Source organism: Rhinopithecus roxellana, chromosome 20 (assembly GCF_007565055.1).
Source record: "Rhinopithecus roxellana isolate Shanxi Qingling chromosome 20, ASM756505v1, whole genome shotgun sequence".
Classification (NCBI taxonomy): domain Eukaryota; kingdom Metazoa; phylum Chordata; class Mammalia; order Primates; family Cercopithecidae; genus Rhinopithecus; species Rhinopithecus roxellana.
In genome coordinates this window covers 57,413,662-57,430,667 of record NC_044568.1, presented here as the reverse complement: position 1 = coordinate 57,430,667, position 17,006 = coordinate 57,413,662, and the positions used below count along the sequence as shown (strand labels likewise).

Sequence of the window (17,006 nt, the reverse complement as noted above, 5' to 3'; positions counted from 1 at the left end):
CTGCGCCACACTGAGGGTTCTGCCTGTCAGCCAGGGTAATCAGAAGCCATCGATACATTTGGTTGGGGAGGGGTGTGCGTATAAAGGGTTGACTTGGCCACAGCTGCATTTCTGGAAGATCATTCTGCCTGCCTTATGCAGAATGTATTAAACGGCAGGAAGCATGAAAGCAGGCAGACTTATGAGAAGGCTAATTACAGTAGTCCAGACAAAATAGCCTAGTAGTGGACTGTAATGGTCATGGTGGAAATAGAAGTAAACATATGAAAGAGCTATTCAAGAATAAAGGTGAACCGGCCTTGAGACAGGTTTGGACATGGGGTCATGATAAGAGGGGTGTAAAAGGGGACTCCTGCATGTCTGCCGTGTTCCTGGGAGTGGTGGTAGGATTGTGGGCTGAGGCCGAGGGCACTGAAGGAAGACCTGGAGTCTTCTCCCAGTGGGGAAGTGGATAAGCTTTCAATCAAGGAGAACTTTGTGTAATCTGTTTCACTGACTCTTTCCTTAAGGGGCATTTCTGTTCATCTCCTGGTTCTCTGCTGTATCCCAGACAGGAAAAATATTACAGTAAACCCACTGGTTTCAGAATCTACTTAATGTACACAGTAATGTATGAATTTCTGGCCTTGAGGCCACTCCAAGCAATGTCACCTATACAATTAGAAAAAGTAGTTTAATTATAACCATGAAAGTGGTCGCCTTCTGGTTCCTCCATTCACAAGCAAGGCAAGGTCTGCTGGTGGACTTTAAATGGTCTCTGCTTCACGTTATCAATGATAGGACCATTTATTAGATACCTCCTGTATGCCAGGTACTTTGTGGGCCCCTGTGCATACATTATCTCTAATCTCGCCAGCAAAATACTGTAAAATTTCTATAAACGAGGAAGCTCAGAGCAGCAAAGTAAATTCTCAAGGTCACAGCATGGTAAGTTGAAGGCAGGATTGGAACCCAGGTCTGCTAGACTAAAACCTGTATTCCTCCTCTCGCACAGCCTCTTCATTTCAGTAGGACCTTCATTAGGGGCTGCTTTACCCAGTCAGCTGGCTCACCCACATACTCAATCCCCTTCCGTTGCTGAGACAGCTGAAAATACCTAGATCATTCACTTTGACTGTTTTCCTCCTGTTCTGTAACCGACCGACGCTGATTAGGAAAGGAACCTCAATTAACCAAGCCCGCAGCTCAGGAGGTGAGAACCTGTGCACCTCAAATCAGTTGAGCACAACACGTTTTCCACGATGAGTGAGCAACAGTTACCACCCAGGGCTGCTCCACAGAGGGAACGAGCTGGAGACTTCACATGTATGCAGTTTGTTGAAAGAAAATGCTGTGCCTTTTTCGAACACGCTTTTAGAAAGTAGTGAAGTAGAAAGAATCTGGGAAAAACTGGTCTGTGCAGATGTCATGATGAGCTTAAAATAAGGAGGTTTCCAGGTATATAACCATATGAAGAGCTGCTTTCGGGGTGGACTGCACGCTCTAGGCTTCTTTGAGTTCTACACAGAGGTCTACACAGCAGAGAACCCCAGGCATGTTTCTGTTACAGGTGGAGGAGGAAGAAGCCCCCAAAACACCATGCTCAGAGAAGGTGCAACACACAACTACCACCCCACAACCCCAAGGCTTTAGCCACAGTGCTTCCCTCACCATGTGTCAGTCATTCCAGACGGCCATGCACACAACCCTGTAAAAGAACTAGGGTCTATTTCAACCATAACAATAATGCAATCAGAAGTTGAAGATCACAGCACCTCCCTCCCACCCACCCCACTTCCTGTGCCTCCCTGAAGGTACGGGGTACACTGGGCAGTGCCAGGCCATTCTAGTATCCCAGTGTGAGTGAGTGGTCATCCCTTGACTGCATCCCCCAAAACATACCCTTCTCATTAACCTCCCATTGCTATTATGAAAAACAGAGTCCAGGATATTTCAAGGACAGAAAAGGGGTCTTCAGTGGGCCTGGCACTGGGATGAACAAAGGGACAAAAGGTGGGCAAGAACAGAACCCCTGCCCTCCTGGCACCTACTTAGTTAAGTTGTGAGACCCTAGCTCAACTGGGTTGTTTAAGCCTAAATTTCCTCATCTGTACAATGTGGATCATAACAATCCTACATCAGAAGGGAGGTGATGAGATGACACAAGATAAACAGCAAATACAAGGAACGAAGAGCCCCTGCCCACTGGCCGTCGTCACTGTTATCGCCATTTGCCACTCTACTGCCCTACCCCAGGCATCTTGTAGGAAAAGGCTGCTCAGTGGAGCATCTTCCCACCTTTGTGCTGTCAAGAATCTCTTCCCTTGTGCCGCCATGACAACGATGTTGTCAACCTCACTGCATTAAGTATTCATTGGTTCCCTATTTTATTCACCTAAGACATAAGCATGATTAATATTTAAAAAGTAATGTAAAAAAGCGGTAAAATAGACTTCATCAAGATTTAAAAATTTGTTTGTCATAGGGCACTATCAAAAGAGTAAAAAATCAACTATCAGAATGGGAGAACATATTTTCAAGTCATATATCTGATAAGGGCTTACTATCTAGAGTATATGAAGAATGCTTAAAAGTCAACAATAGAAAGAAAAGTGACCTCATTTTAAAAATAGGCAAAGGATGTGAAGAGAAAGGGGCGAGAGAGATAAATGGCCTATGCACCCATGAAAAGATGCTCAACATGACTAGCCATCACTGAAATGCAAACCAAAGCCACACTGAGACACCACCTCACATGCACTAGCGTTGCTATAATAAAAAAGGCAGATATAACAAGTGTTAGCAAGGATACAGAGAAACCAGAACCCTCACATACTACTGGTCAGACTGTAAAATGGGGGAGCCACTGTGGAAAACAATTTTTGCAGGTCCTCGAAAAATACAGTAAACAATATGATCCAGCAATTCCAACAACTGGAAAAGATCCAAGAAAATTCTATTAGAAATTGGAAATATATCCAAGAAACCTGAAAATATATAAGTTCACATAAAAACCTGTATATAACATTTGTGGAAATATCATCCATAAAAGTCAAAAGTAGAAACAACACAAATGTCCCACAAATAGAAAAGTTGATAGATAAAATATAGTCTATTCATACAATGCAATATTATTTAGCCATAGAAAGGAATGAAGTATGGATACACACTACAACACGGGTGAAACGGGTGAAACTACAACACGGGTGAAACATGCTAAGTGAAAGAAGCCAGACACAAAAGGCTACATACTGCACGTTTCCAATGATACAAACTGTCCGGAACAGGCAAATCTATAGAGACGGAAAGTAGATGCGTGGTTTCCAGGGTGTGGGGAAAGGAGAATGGATGGAAGTTACTATTTCATGTGGGCGAGGTTTCTCCCTGGGGTGATGAAGATATTGTGGAATTCAATAGTGGTGATGCTGGCACAACCTTGTGAAAACACTAAAAATCGCTGAATCGTACATTTTAAAAGGGTGAAATTTATGGTATGTGAAACCGATCTGTCTCAACTATATATATAATACGTAGCAACATATATAATACGTATTATAAGCTGAGTGAGATACATTAACTGAGTGAATGATGCCTGCAGCAAACAAATATGACATGCTGATGACAACAAAGTTTAGCTGCAAAAGCCCAAGATGTGACATTTGGATTCTGAGTCTGCCCCTTGGCTAAGTCTGTGTCCACCATCAGTTCCGTGAGTCCCTCTCCCCATGGACTTCATCTATAAGATGAGATGGTATTATTACATGGTCATAAAGATCAAATGGGATAATGTATGGAAAATGATCAGCAAATTGTGCCCTGCAGTCAAATTTTTATGCATGCTGGTTACCGTCCTCAGCATCCTGATGGAAGGAAGCAGAAAGCCAATGTCCCATTCTGAGTAGAAGGAGCCACAGCCCAGCCTGCCCTTCCCTCTGGCTGCCACCCCTTACCTCAGGTGTCAGGGCATTGTTATCCGAGGTCTGACTGGACAGCAGGATATGCGTGAACCCTTCTTCCTTCCGCACGACGATGTCTCGAAACCGACAGTTGCTTTCATTCTGGCGGACACTGTACCTGAGCCTCTTGTCAAAGACGTAGTCTTTCTCTGCTTCCAGCTTCCTCTTCACTGGACTATGCAGGTTCAATCCCCCGTTGGTCAGAGCAGAGCCTTCCAAAACCAGATAAACAATGTAAGAAACTGAAATGGGCCACAATCCTTGAAGGGCATGATCACAGGATGTTGGGATTTCCAATGGAAAGGCTTGAATGTGGCTGGGACACACCACCTCCTCCCCTGTGCCACCCTCTGTTCTAGGAAGAGGGAAGATGAAGAGACAGGCTGAATTCCTGCATCTCCAAATTCAAAAGAGGACCTAGAGGGCTCTTTGTGAAGACCCTGTGTGGTCCTCTATTCTCTTCTCCCATACATCAGCTTCTGCTCAGATTCCTTGGCCACAGGGAATCCACTGACCACCATGAGAGGCAGCCCTCTCCACTGGTGGATGCCTATGAATGACAGGAAATTATCAATAAGAGCAAGACCAGCAGCTAACCTTTATCCAACCTGTATTATGTGCCAAGCACCATCCTCAAACACATCACGGGCATGATCTTATTTAATATGAGAACCAAAGATGGGGCTCTGGGACCCCCCAGTACTTCCTTGGGGGCTGCCTTGAGATAAGACGGATGAGTACCAAGCAGGCAGTGTCCTTAGGTCTCTCTCCTCCTCTCGCAAATCAATTACAACGGTTTTGCATTTTTCTCTTTCACATATTAACATTCACAAATGGCCTGAAAGCGCCCTGCTGAAAAGGTCTGAAAACTAAAAACAGAATGATCCAGATGTATAATGGTTCCCAGTCTTTGGCTTCACACAGGATACATCAGGAGCTCTGGAGTGTTCTAAGGAAAGCAAGGCCAAGCCAACACCTCCAAACCTCCATTGGAAGCAGGTACAGAAAGAGGCTTAAATGTGTATTTTGAAAACATTTCCCAAATACCACCATCCAAAAGGAGAGAGAGAGAGACAGAGACAGAGAGAGAGAGAGAAGGAAGATACAAATTACCAATATCAGAAATGAAAGAGGGGGCATCACTATTGATGTTATAAACCATGCTACTATAAAGACACACACACACACATGTTTACTGTGGCACTATTCACAGAAGAAAAGACTTGGAACCAACCCAAATGTCCATCAATGATAGACTGGATTAAGAAAATGTGGCACATATACACCATGGAATACTATGCAGCCATAAAAAAGTATGAGTTCATGTCCTTTGTAGTGACATGGATGAAGCTGGAAACCATCATTCTGAGCAAACTATTGCAAGGACAGAAAATCAAACACCGCATGTTCTCACTCATAGGTGGGAACTGAACAATGAGATCACTTGGACACAGGGCAGGGAACATCACACACCGGGGCCTGTCGTGGGGTGGGGGGAAGGGGGAAGGATAGCATTAGGAGAACTACCTAATGTAAATGACAAGTTAATGGGTGCAGCAAACCAAAATGGCACATGTATACATACGTAAAAAACCTGCACGTTGTGCACATGGACCCTAGGACTTAAAGTATAATAAAAATAATAAAAAAGTAAATAAAAATAAAAGGATAATAAAGGAATACTAAGAAAAACTGCTCTGCCCATGTATTTGATAACTTAGATGAAATTTCTTTAAAGACACAAACTTCCAAAATATACACAAGGAGAAATACATCATCTCATCTGAATAGGCCTATAAAAAAAGAAATTGAAGGAATTTATACTACAGAAATTGAATCAATAATTAATAATCTAACAAAGACAGCATCAAGCACAAAGAATTATACCAAACATTTCTGGAGGAAATAATACCAATTCTCCACAAGCTGTTCCAGAAAACAGGTTCAGAGGAACACTTCCTAATTAATTCATTCCATGAAGCTTGCGTTGCCCTAATACCAAAGCCAGATAAAGACATTACAAGAACACAAACTAGTAGACTGATATCTCTCATGAATACAGATGGAAAAATAATCTTCAGCAAAGTATTAGCACATCAATGTATAAAGAGAGGTATATGCCACAATCAGATATAAGAAGCAGGTTCAATATTTGGAAACCAATCAATGTGATCCACCATATCAACAGGCTAAAAGAAGAAAAACCATATGATCATATCAATTGATGTAGAGAAAGCATCTCACAAAATCCAACAGAAAGGGACTTCCTCGTCCAATTGTCTCTGTTAGCAGATGACATGATTGTATACTTAGAAAACCCTATCATCTCAGTCCCAAATCTCCTTAAGCTGATAAACAACTTCAGCAAAGTCTCAGAATACAAAATCAATGTGCAAAAATCACAAACATTCCTATCCACCAATAATAGAGAGCCAAATCATGAGTGAACTACCATTCACAATTAGTACGAAGAGAATAAAATACCTAGGAATACAACTTAAAAGGGATGTGAAGGACCTCTTCAAGGAGAACCACACACCACTGCTCAAGGAAGTAAGAGAGGACACAAATGGAAAAACATTCTATGCTCATGGATAGGAAGAATCAATATTGTGAAAATGGCCATACTGCCCAAAGTAATTTAAAGATTCCATGCTATCCTTATCAAGCTACCACTGACTTTCTTTACAGAATTCGAAAAAACTACTTTAAATTTCATATGGAGCCACAAAGAAGCCTGTATAGCCAAGACAACCCGAAGCAAAAAGAACAAAGCTGGAGGCATCATGCTACCTGACTTCAAACTATACTACAAAGCTACAGTAACCAAAGTAGCATGGTACTGGTACCAAAACAGACTTATAGACCAATGCACCAGAACAGAGGCCTCAGAAATAACACCACACATCTACAACCATCTGATCTTTGACAAATCTGACAAAAACAAGCAATGGGGAAAGGTTTCCCTATTTAATAAACGGTGTTGGGAAAACTGGCTACCCATATGCTGAAAACTGAAACTGGACCTCTTCTTTATGCCTTATACAAAAATTAACTCAAGATGGATTAGACTTAAACGTAAGACCTAAAGCCATAAAAACCCTAGAAGAAAACCTAAGCAATACCATTCAGAACATAGACATGTGCAAAGACTTCATGATTAAAACACTAAAAGCAATGGTAAGAAAAGCCAAAATTGACAAATGGGATCTAATTAAACTAAAGAGTGTTTGTACAGCAAAAGAAACTATCATCAGAGTGAACAGGCAACCTACAGAATGGGAGAAAATTTTTGCAATCTATTCATCTGACAAAGGGCTAATATCCAGAATCTACAAGGAACTTAAACAAATTTACAAGAAAAAACCCAAATAACCCCATAAAAAAGTGGGCAAAGGATATGAACAGACATTTCTCAAAAGGAGAAATTTATGCAGCCAACAAATGTATGAAAAAAAGCTCATCACCACTGGTCATTACAGAAAAGCAAATCAAAACCACAATGAGATACCATCTCATGCCAGTTAGAATGGTGATCATTAGTAAGGCAGGGCTGGACAGGATGTGGAGAAATAGGAAGCTTTTACACTTTTGGTGGGAGTGTAAATTACTTCAACCATTTTGGAAGACAGTGTGGTGATTCCTCAAGGATCTAGAATCAGAAATACCATTTGACCCAGCAATCCCATTACTGAGTATATACCCAAAGGATTATAAATCATTCTACTATAAAGATATATGCATGCACACATATGTTTACTACAGCATTGTTCACAACAGCAAAAACTTGGAACCAACGCAACGCCCATCAATGACAGACTGGGTTAAGAAAATGTGGCACATATACACCATGGAATACTATGCAGTCATAAAAAAGGATGAGTTCATGTCCTTTGCAGAGACATGGATGAACCTGGAAATCATCAATCTCAGCAAATTAAAACATGAACAGAAAAACCAAACACTGCATATTGTCACTCACAAGAGGGAGGTGAACAGTGAGAACACATGGACACAGGGAGAGGAACATCACACACTGGGGCCTGTCTGGGGGCAGAGGGCTAGGGGAAGAATAGCATTAGAATAAATACCTAATGTCGATGACGGGCTGATGGGTGCAGCAAACCACCATGGCACAGGTATACTTATGTAACAAACCTGCACATTCTGCACATGTATCCCAGAACCTAAAGTATATTTTAAAAATCCTTTAATTACTAAAAAGCACAAACTTAAAAAAAAAAAAAGAAAAGAAAAGAAAAAGAAACGGACTTCTTCCATTTGGCAAAGAACATCTACAAAATACCTACAGATAATGTTATACTTAGTGGTGAAAACCTGGATGCTTTGCCCTTAAGATCTGAAATAAGAAAAAGATGTTCTCTCTCTTCTTCAATATCATACTGAGAGTCCCAGCTATTGCAGAAAAAAATTTTAGGGAAATACAAGTGTATAGAGTTTGGGAAGAAATAAATAAAACGATTTTTGTCCACAGATGACAAGACTGTCTACATAGAAACTACGAAAGAACTGGATTAAGGGAAAAAGATAAAAAGAAAAACAATTACTCCAGAACTAATAAGCAAATACAGTAAGGTCACAGAATACAAAGTTAACAGACAAAAGACAGTTACTTTTTCATACACCAGCAATGAGCAACTGGAACTTGATGTTTTTTAAAAAATATATTGAGTTTTAGTATTTAGTAAAATAGAGAGATTATACTTAACAATAATTTATTGTATATTTCAAAGTAGCTAGAGGAACTGGAATGTTCCCAAAACAAAGACAAGACAAATGTTTGAAGTGATGGATGTCTCAATTACCCTGATTTGATCATTACACATCATATGCAGGTATCTAAGTATCACATGTATTCCAAAAACATGTAAAACTATTATATGTAAATTTTAAAACTTTAAAAAATATTGTTTATGACAGCATCCAAAACATGAAATACTTAGATATAAATCTAATAAAATATGTACAGGATCCATAAGTGAAAAATTGTAAAACTGTGATGAAACAAAAAAATCCAAGTAAATGGAGAAATAGTCTGTGTTCACAAATTGAAAGACTCAATTTTTTTTTTTTTCGAGACAAGGTCTCACTCTGTCACCCAGGCTGGAGTGCAGTGGTGCTACCAGAGTTCACTGTAGCCTCAACCTCCCAGGCTCAAACTATATTCCCTCCTCAGCCTCCCAAGTAGCTGGGACTACAGGCATGTGGTAACACACCTGGCTATTTTATTATTTTTCGCAGAGACAGGGTCTCACTATGTTGCCTAGGCTGGTCTCAAATTCCCAACCCCCAGAAATCCTCCCGCCTCAGGCTCCCAAAGTGCTGGGATCACAGGTGTGTGCTACCACACTTGGCCAAGACTCAACATTTTTAATATGTCAATTCTTCCCAACTTGATCTATAGACTCAATGTAATCCCAATTCAAATCCCAGCAAGCTATTTTGTAGATACTGGCAAACTGATTCTAAACTTTATTTGGGAAGGCAAAAGACCTAGGTAATACTGATGAGCAAGAATCCAGTTGGAGGACTCACACTACCCAATTCCAAAACTTACTACAAAGCTAAAGTAACCAAGACAGCATGGTGCTGATGAAAGAATAGATACATGCATCAGTGGTATATAACAGACGACCCAGAAATAGATGCACAGCAATATACTGAGGTGATCTTTGGCAAAGAAATAAAGACAATTCAATGGAGAGAGGATAGTCTTTCTCAACAAATGGTACTGGAACAAATGAATATCCATTTGAAAAAAGGAAAAAAAGAACCTAGACACAAACCTTGTACTTTTCAAAAAAAAAAAATTAACTCAATATGAATCATAGACCTAAATGTAAAACGCAAAATTATAAAGCTCCTAGAGGATAATATAGGAGAAACCCTAGGGAACTTCGGTTTGCAATGAGTTTTTAGATACGACACTAAAAACATGATCCATGAAATAAAAAACTGTTAAATTGGACATTACAAAGAACATAATTTAAACAAAGTAATTTCAATAATTTTAAAATGGGCAAAAGATCTGAAGAGACACCTCAACAAAGAAGTTATACAGATGACAAATAAGCATTATGAAATGATATTCACGATCATTTTTCATTAGGGAACTAGAGCAAGGAAATTAAAGCCAGGAGGTACCACTACACACACATTAGATTAGCTAACATCCAAAAACCCGACACCACCAATAGCTGGAGAGGATGCTGAGTGACAGGAACGCTCATTCACTGCTGGTGGGCATATAAAACGGCACAGCTACTTTGTAAGACAGTTTTGTTTTTTCTTAAAAAGCTAAACATAGTCTTACCATATCAACCAGCAACCACCATTCCTAGGTATTCACCCTAATGATCTGAAATCTTAAGAGTCACAAAACAAAAGCAAAACACAAAAAACTGCAGCTTTATTCAAAGCACCGAAAGCTGGAAGCAACCATTATGTCTTTTAATAAGTGAAGGGATACAGAAAACCAAACACCGCATGTTCTCACTCATAGGTGGGAACTGAACAATGAGATCACTTGGACTCGGGAAGGGGAACATCACACACCGGGGCCTATCATGGGGAGGGGGGAGGGGGGAGGGATGGCATTGGGGAGTTATACATGATATAAATGATGACTTGATGGGTGCTGACGAGTTGATGGGTGCAGCACACCAACATGGCACAAGTATACATATGTAACAAACCTGCATGTTATGCACATGTACCCTAGAACTTAAAGTATAAAAAAAAAAAAAAATTACAAAAGCAAACAAAAGAAACCCAATGTACCATGTCAAAAAGAAGTAGCTTTCAATGGCCAAAAATGAGAATATCAAAAATAATGGAGAATATATTTCAGAATACTGAAAAAAATTAATTGTTCAAAATACTATCCAAATCAAGAGAAAGCCAGCAGCAACAACAACAAAGTCTCAAAATAAACTCTTTTAATTCTGTTGGAAAAAAAAAAAAAACTGAACTCTCGACAACTACCATCCCATGCCTCCCCCCATACACAGTGCTCAGAGAATCATAAGAGAAAGTGTCAATAAAGACTTCTTAAGGGTATTTCTGAAAGTGCAGGAGGAAGAGCCCATTTGCAAAGTTCTATAACTGAAACTTAAATGTATACTGTGGTCCAGGTCTCCCCACTCCTGCCACATGTACTTCTAGAAGGCTTCATTAGGCTGAATGATTGATGTTGGCACTCTTATTCATTAAACCACACAAATTATCAATGGTTAGCTGTGCAAAATTAAACTCCTGATAAAAAAGAAAAAAAAATAATAAGTGAAGGGATAAATAAACTGTGGTACATCCATAATATGGAATATTGCTCAGCAATAAAAAATGAGTTATGAGGGAATGGAGCAAGATGGCAGAATACAAGGCTCCATGGATCGTCCCCTTTCCTCTGCAAGGACATCAAGTTAACAACTATCTACACAACAAAAACGACCTTCATAAGAACAAAAAATCAGGTGAGCACTCACAGACAGTACCTGGTTTTAACTTTATATTGCTGAAAGAAGCACCGAAGAGGCAAGAAAAGCAGTCTTGAATCACAAATGCTACCGCTCTCCCTTTCTCTTGCAGCAGTAGTGTGGTATGGAAAGCATGTTTGTGCACTGTGGAAAAGGAGAGTGTAGCAATTGTGAGGTATTGAACTCACTGTTGTCCTGTTATAGCAGAAAGCAAAACCATACCAAACTCAGCTGATGTCTACCCACGGAGGGAGCACTTAGACCAGTCCTAGCCAGAGGAGAATCACTGATATCCCAGTGGTCAGAACTTGAGTTCCTGCAAGCCTTGCCACCATGGGACAAAGTGCTCTGGGGCTCTAAATAAACTTGAAAGGCAGTCTAGGCCACAGGGGCTAGAACTGCAAGGCCAATCCTAGTCCTGAACTGGGCCCAGAGCCAGGAGACTCAGGGGGCACACAACCCACTGAGATACCAGCTGGGGTGGCTAAGGGACTGCCGGTATCACCGCTCTCCTAACACCAGACTGCACACTTCAAGTCTCCAAAAGAGATGCTTCCTTTCCACTTGACGAGAGGAGAGAGAGCAGTGGGGAGGACTTCGTCTTGCATTTTGGTTAACAGCTCAGTCACAGCAGGATAGGGCACTGGTCAGAGTCATGAGGCCCTCTTTCTAGGCCTAGTTCCCAGATATTTCTGAACACAGTCTGGGCCAGAGGGAACCTGCTGCCTTCAAGGGAAAGGACCCCATCTTGGAAGGATTCATCACCTGCTAACTGCAGAGCCCTGAATAACCAGCAGCAGTACACAGGTACCACGTACAGGGCCTTGGGTAAGACTCTGAGACTTAGTGGCTTCAGGTGAGACTCAGCACATTCCCATCTGTGGCAGCTATGGGGAGACATAAATACCTAACTCTTCAATTCCCAGACACAAACATCTACAAGAATCAAGACCATCCAGGAAAACACAACCTCACCAAATGAACTAAATAAGGCACCAGGGACTGATCCTGGAGCAAAGGAGATATGTGACCTTTGAGGCAGAGAATTCAAAGTAGCTGTTTTGAGGTAACTCAAAGAAATTCACAATAACACAGAGAAGCAATTCAGACTTCTATCAGATAAATTTAACAAAGAGATTGAAATAATTAAAAAGAATCAGGCAGAAATTGTGTAGCTAAAAAATGTAACTGGCGTACTGAAAAATGCATCAGACTCTGAATAGCAGAATTGAACAAGCCTAAGAAAGAATTAGTGAGCTTGAAGACAGGCTATTTGAAAGTATAAAGTCAGAGGAGACAAAAGAAAAATGAATAAAAAACAGTGAAGCATGCCTACAGGTTCTAGAAAATGGCCTCAAAGGGGCAAATCTAAAGAGTTACTGGCCTTAGAGAGGAGGTAGGGAAAAGATGGGGGTGGAAAGTTTATTCAAAAGGGTAATAACAGAGAACTTCCCAAGCCTAGAGAAAGATATCAATATTCAAGTACAAGGCCAAGCAGGTTGAACCCAAATAAGGCTATCTCAAGGCATTTAATAATCAAACTCCAAAAGCTCGAGGATAAAGAAAAGATTCTAAAAGCAGCAAGAAAAAAAAGAAACAAATAACATACAATGGAGCTTTAATACATCTGGCAGCAAACTTTTCAGTGGAAACCTTACAGGCCAGGAGAGAGTGACATGACATATTTAAAGTGCTAAAAGAAAACAACAAACAAACAAACAAAAACCTTTTACCCTAGGATAGTATACCTGGGAAAAATATCCTTCAAACATGAAGAGGGAATAAAGACTTTCCCAGACAAACAAAAGCTGAGAAATTGTATCAACACCAGATCTCTCCTACAAGAAATGCCTAAAGGTAGCCGGGCGAGGTGGCGGGCGCCTGTAATCCCAGCTACTCGGGAGGCTGAGGCAGGAGAATGGCGGGAACCCGGGAGGCGGAGCTTGCAGTGAGCTGAGATCCGACCACTGCACTCCAGCCTGGGCGACAGAGCGAGACACCGTCTCAAAAAAAAAAAAAAGAAATGCCTAAAGGAAGCACTTCAATCAGAAAGAAAAGGATGTTAATGAGCAATAAGAAATCATCTGAAGGTATAAAACCCACTGGCAATAGTAAGTTCACAGAAAAAACAGAATACTGTAACACTGTGACTGTGGGATGTAAACTATTCTTATCAAATAGAAAGACTAAACAATGAACCAGTCAAAAATAATAACTACGACAACTTTTCAAGACAGTACAATAAGATATAAATAGAAATGCAAGTTAAAAAGCAGGGGGATGAAGTTAAGGTATAAAATATTTATTACTGGCTGGGTCCAGTGGCTCACGCCTATAATCCCAGCACTTTGGGAGGCCGAGGCAGGTGGATCACTTGAGGTCAGGAGTTCATGACCAGACTGGCCAACATGGTGAAACCCGGTCTCTACTGAAAATGCCAAAATTTGCTGGGCGTGGTGGCATGCCCCTGTAATCCCAGCTACTTGGGAGGCTGAGGTGGGAAAATGGCTTGAACCAGGAGGCGGAAGTTGCAGTGAGCCAAGATCTCACCACTGCATTCTAGCCTGGGCAACAGAGCGAGACCCTATCTAAAAAAACTCATATATTTATTAGTTTCTTATTGTTTGTTTGTTTCTTTATGCAAATAGTGTTGTTATAAGCTTAAAATAACGAGATATAAGGTATTATTTGCAAACCTCATTGTATTACTCCACTTTCACGCTGCTGATAAAGACATTGGGTAGACTGGGAAGAAAAAGAGGTTTAATTGACCTTACAGTTCCACATGGCTGGGGAAGCCTCAGAATCATGGCGGGAGGTGAAAGGCACGTCTTACACGGCAGTGGCAAGAGAAAAATGAGGAAGATGCAAAAGTGGAAACCCCTGATAAAACCATCAGATCTCATGAGACTTATTCACTACCACAAGAACAGTATGGGGGAACCACCCCCATGATTCAATTATCTCCCACTGGGTTCCTCCCACAGTTATGGGAATTATGGAAGTACAATTCAAGATGAGATTTAAGTCAGGACACAGAGTCAGACCAAATTATTCCACCCCCGGCCCCTCCAAATCTCATGTCCTCATATTTCAAAACCAATCATGCCTTCCAAACAGACCCCCAAAGTCTTCACTCATTTCAGCATTAACCCAAAAGTCCACAGTGCAAAATCTCATCTGAGACAAGGCAAGTCCCTTCTACCTATGAGCCTGTAAAATCAAAAGCAAGCTAGTTACTTCCTAGATACAATGGGAGTACAGGTACTGGGTAAATACAGCTATTCCAAATGGGAGAAATTGGTCAAAACAAAAGGTTTACAGGGCTCATACAAGTCCAAAATCCAGCGGGGCAGTCAAATTTTAAAGCTCCAAAATGATCTCCTTTGACCCCAGGTCTCACATCCAGGTCATGCTGATTCAAAAGGTGGGTTCCCATGGTCTTGGGCAGCTCCATCCCTGTGGCTTTGCAGGGTTCAGCCTCCCTCCTGGCTACTTTCTGCATTGGCATTGAGTGTCTGCAACTTTTCCAGGTGCCCAGCACAAGCTGTAAGTGGATCTACCATTCTGGGGTCTGAAGGACGGTGGCCCTTTTCTCACAGCTCCATTAGGCGGTGCCCACGCAGGGACTCTGTGTGGGGGCTGAGCCCATATTTCCCTTCCACACACCCTAGCAGAGGTTCTCCATGAGAGCCCTGCCTCTGCAGCAAACTTCTGTGTGGGCATCCACACATTTCCATACATCTTCTGAAATCTAGGTGGAGGTTCCCAAATTCCAGTTCTTGACTTCTGTGCACTTACAGGCTCAACACCACATGGAAGCTGCCAAGGCTTGGGGCTTGCACCCTCTGAAGCCATGGCCCAAGCTGTATGTTGTCCCCTTTCAGCCATGGCTGGAGCAGCTGGGACACAGGGCACCAAGTCAGTCCCAAGGCTGCACACAGCAATAAGACCCTGGGCCCAGCCCACAAAACCATTTTCTCCTAGGCCTCCAGGCCTGTGATGGGAGGGGCTGCTGTGAAGACCTCTGGCATACCCTGGAGACATCTTCCCCACTGTCTTGGGGATTAACATTCAGCTCCTCATTACTTATGCAAATTTCTGCACTTGGCTTGACTTTCTCCTAAAAAAAAAAAATGGGTTTTCTTGTCTATCACATTGTCAGGTCACAAATTTTCCAAAGTTTCATGCTGTGTTTCCCTTTTAAAACTGAATGCTTTTAGCAGCACCCACGTCACCTCTAGAAGGCTTTGCTGCTTAGAAATTTCTTCCACCAGACACCCTAAATCATCTCTCTCAAGTTCAAAGTTCCACAAATCTTGAAGGCAGGGGCAAACTGCCACCAGTCGCTTTGTTAAAACATAACAAATGTCGGTCGGGCACGGTGGCTCAAGCACTTTGGGAGGCCGAGACGGGCGGATCACGAGGTCAGGAGATCGAGACCATCCTGGCTAACATGGTGAAACCCCGTCTCTACTAAAAAATATAAAACATTAGCCGGGCGAGATGGCGGGCGCCTGTAGTCCCAGCTACTCAGGAGGCTGAGGCAGGAGAATGGCGTAAACCCAGGAGGCGGAGCTTGCAGTGAGCCGAGATCTGGCCACTGCACTCCAGCCTGGGCCACAGAGCGAGACTCCGTCTCAAAAAAAAAAAAAAAATAAAATAACAAATGTCATCTTTGCTCCAGTTCCCAACAAGTTCCTCATCTCCATCTGAGACTACCTAAGCCTGGACCTTATTGTCCATATCACTATTAGGCTTTTGGTCAAAGACATTCAACAACTCTCCAGGAAGTTCCAAACTTTCCCACATTTTCCTGTCTTCTTCTGAGCCCTCCAAACTGTTCCAACTTCTGCCTGTTACTCAGTTCCGAAATCACTTCCACATTTTCAGGTATCTTTTCGGCAATGTCCCACTCTACTTGTACCAATTTCATGCTGCTGATAAAGACACTGGGTAGACTGGGGAACAAAAGAGGTTTAATTGGACTTAACAGTTCCACGTGACTGAGGAGGCCTCAGAATCATGGTGGGAGGTGAAAGGCACGTCTTACGTGGCAGTAGCAAGAGAAGATGAGGAAGATGAAAAGGCAGAAACCCCTGATAAAACCATCAAATCTCATGATACTTATTCACTACCATGAGAGCAGCATGGGGGAAACCACCCCCATGATTCAAATTATCTTCCACCAGGTCCCTCCCACAATACATGGGAATTATGGGAGTGCAATTCAAGATGAGATTTGGGTAGGGACACAGAGCCAAACTATATCACTCAAGCCAAAAAACAGATAATAAGTACACAAAAAATAACAACAAACTAAATCACATAACCAGACAAAAATCACCTTCATTATAAGGAAGAGAGGAACGAAGGAAAGAAGGAAAAGAAGGGCACAAAATGCCCAGAAAACAAAAAACAAAATGGCAGGAGTAAGTATTTACTTATCAATAATAACTCTTCAATCAAAAGACAGAGTGGCTGAATTAAAAAACAAGACCCAGGCTGGGTGTGGTGGCTCACACCTGTAATCCCAGCACTTTGGGAGGCCAAGGCAGGCGGATCATGAGGTCAG

At 41.7% G+C, this 17,006-nt stretch overlaps 1 protein-coding gene across 1 annotated transcript in view; it reads right to left on the bottom strand.

Moving 5' to 3' along the window:
* CDYL2 (chromodomain Y like 2) overlaps positions 1–17,006 on the bottom strand; it is a 211,413-nt gene that overhangs the window by 32,161 nt on the left and 162,246 nt on the right. Inside the window, exon 3 of the mRNA XM_030925308.1 lies at positions 3,930–4,147. Coding sequence (XP_030781168.1) covers positions 3,930–4,147 — 218 coding nt within the window. The remainder of the gene's footprint in view (positions 1–3,929; positions 4,148–17,006) is intronic.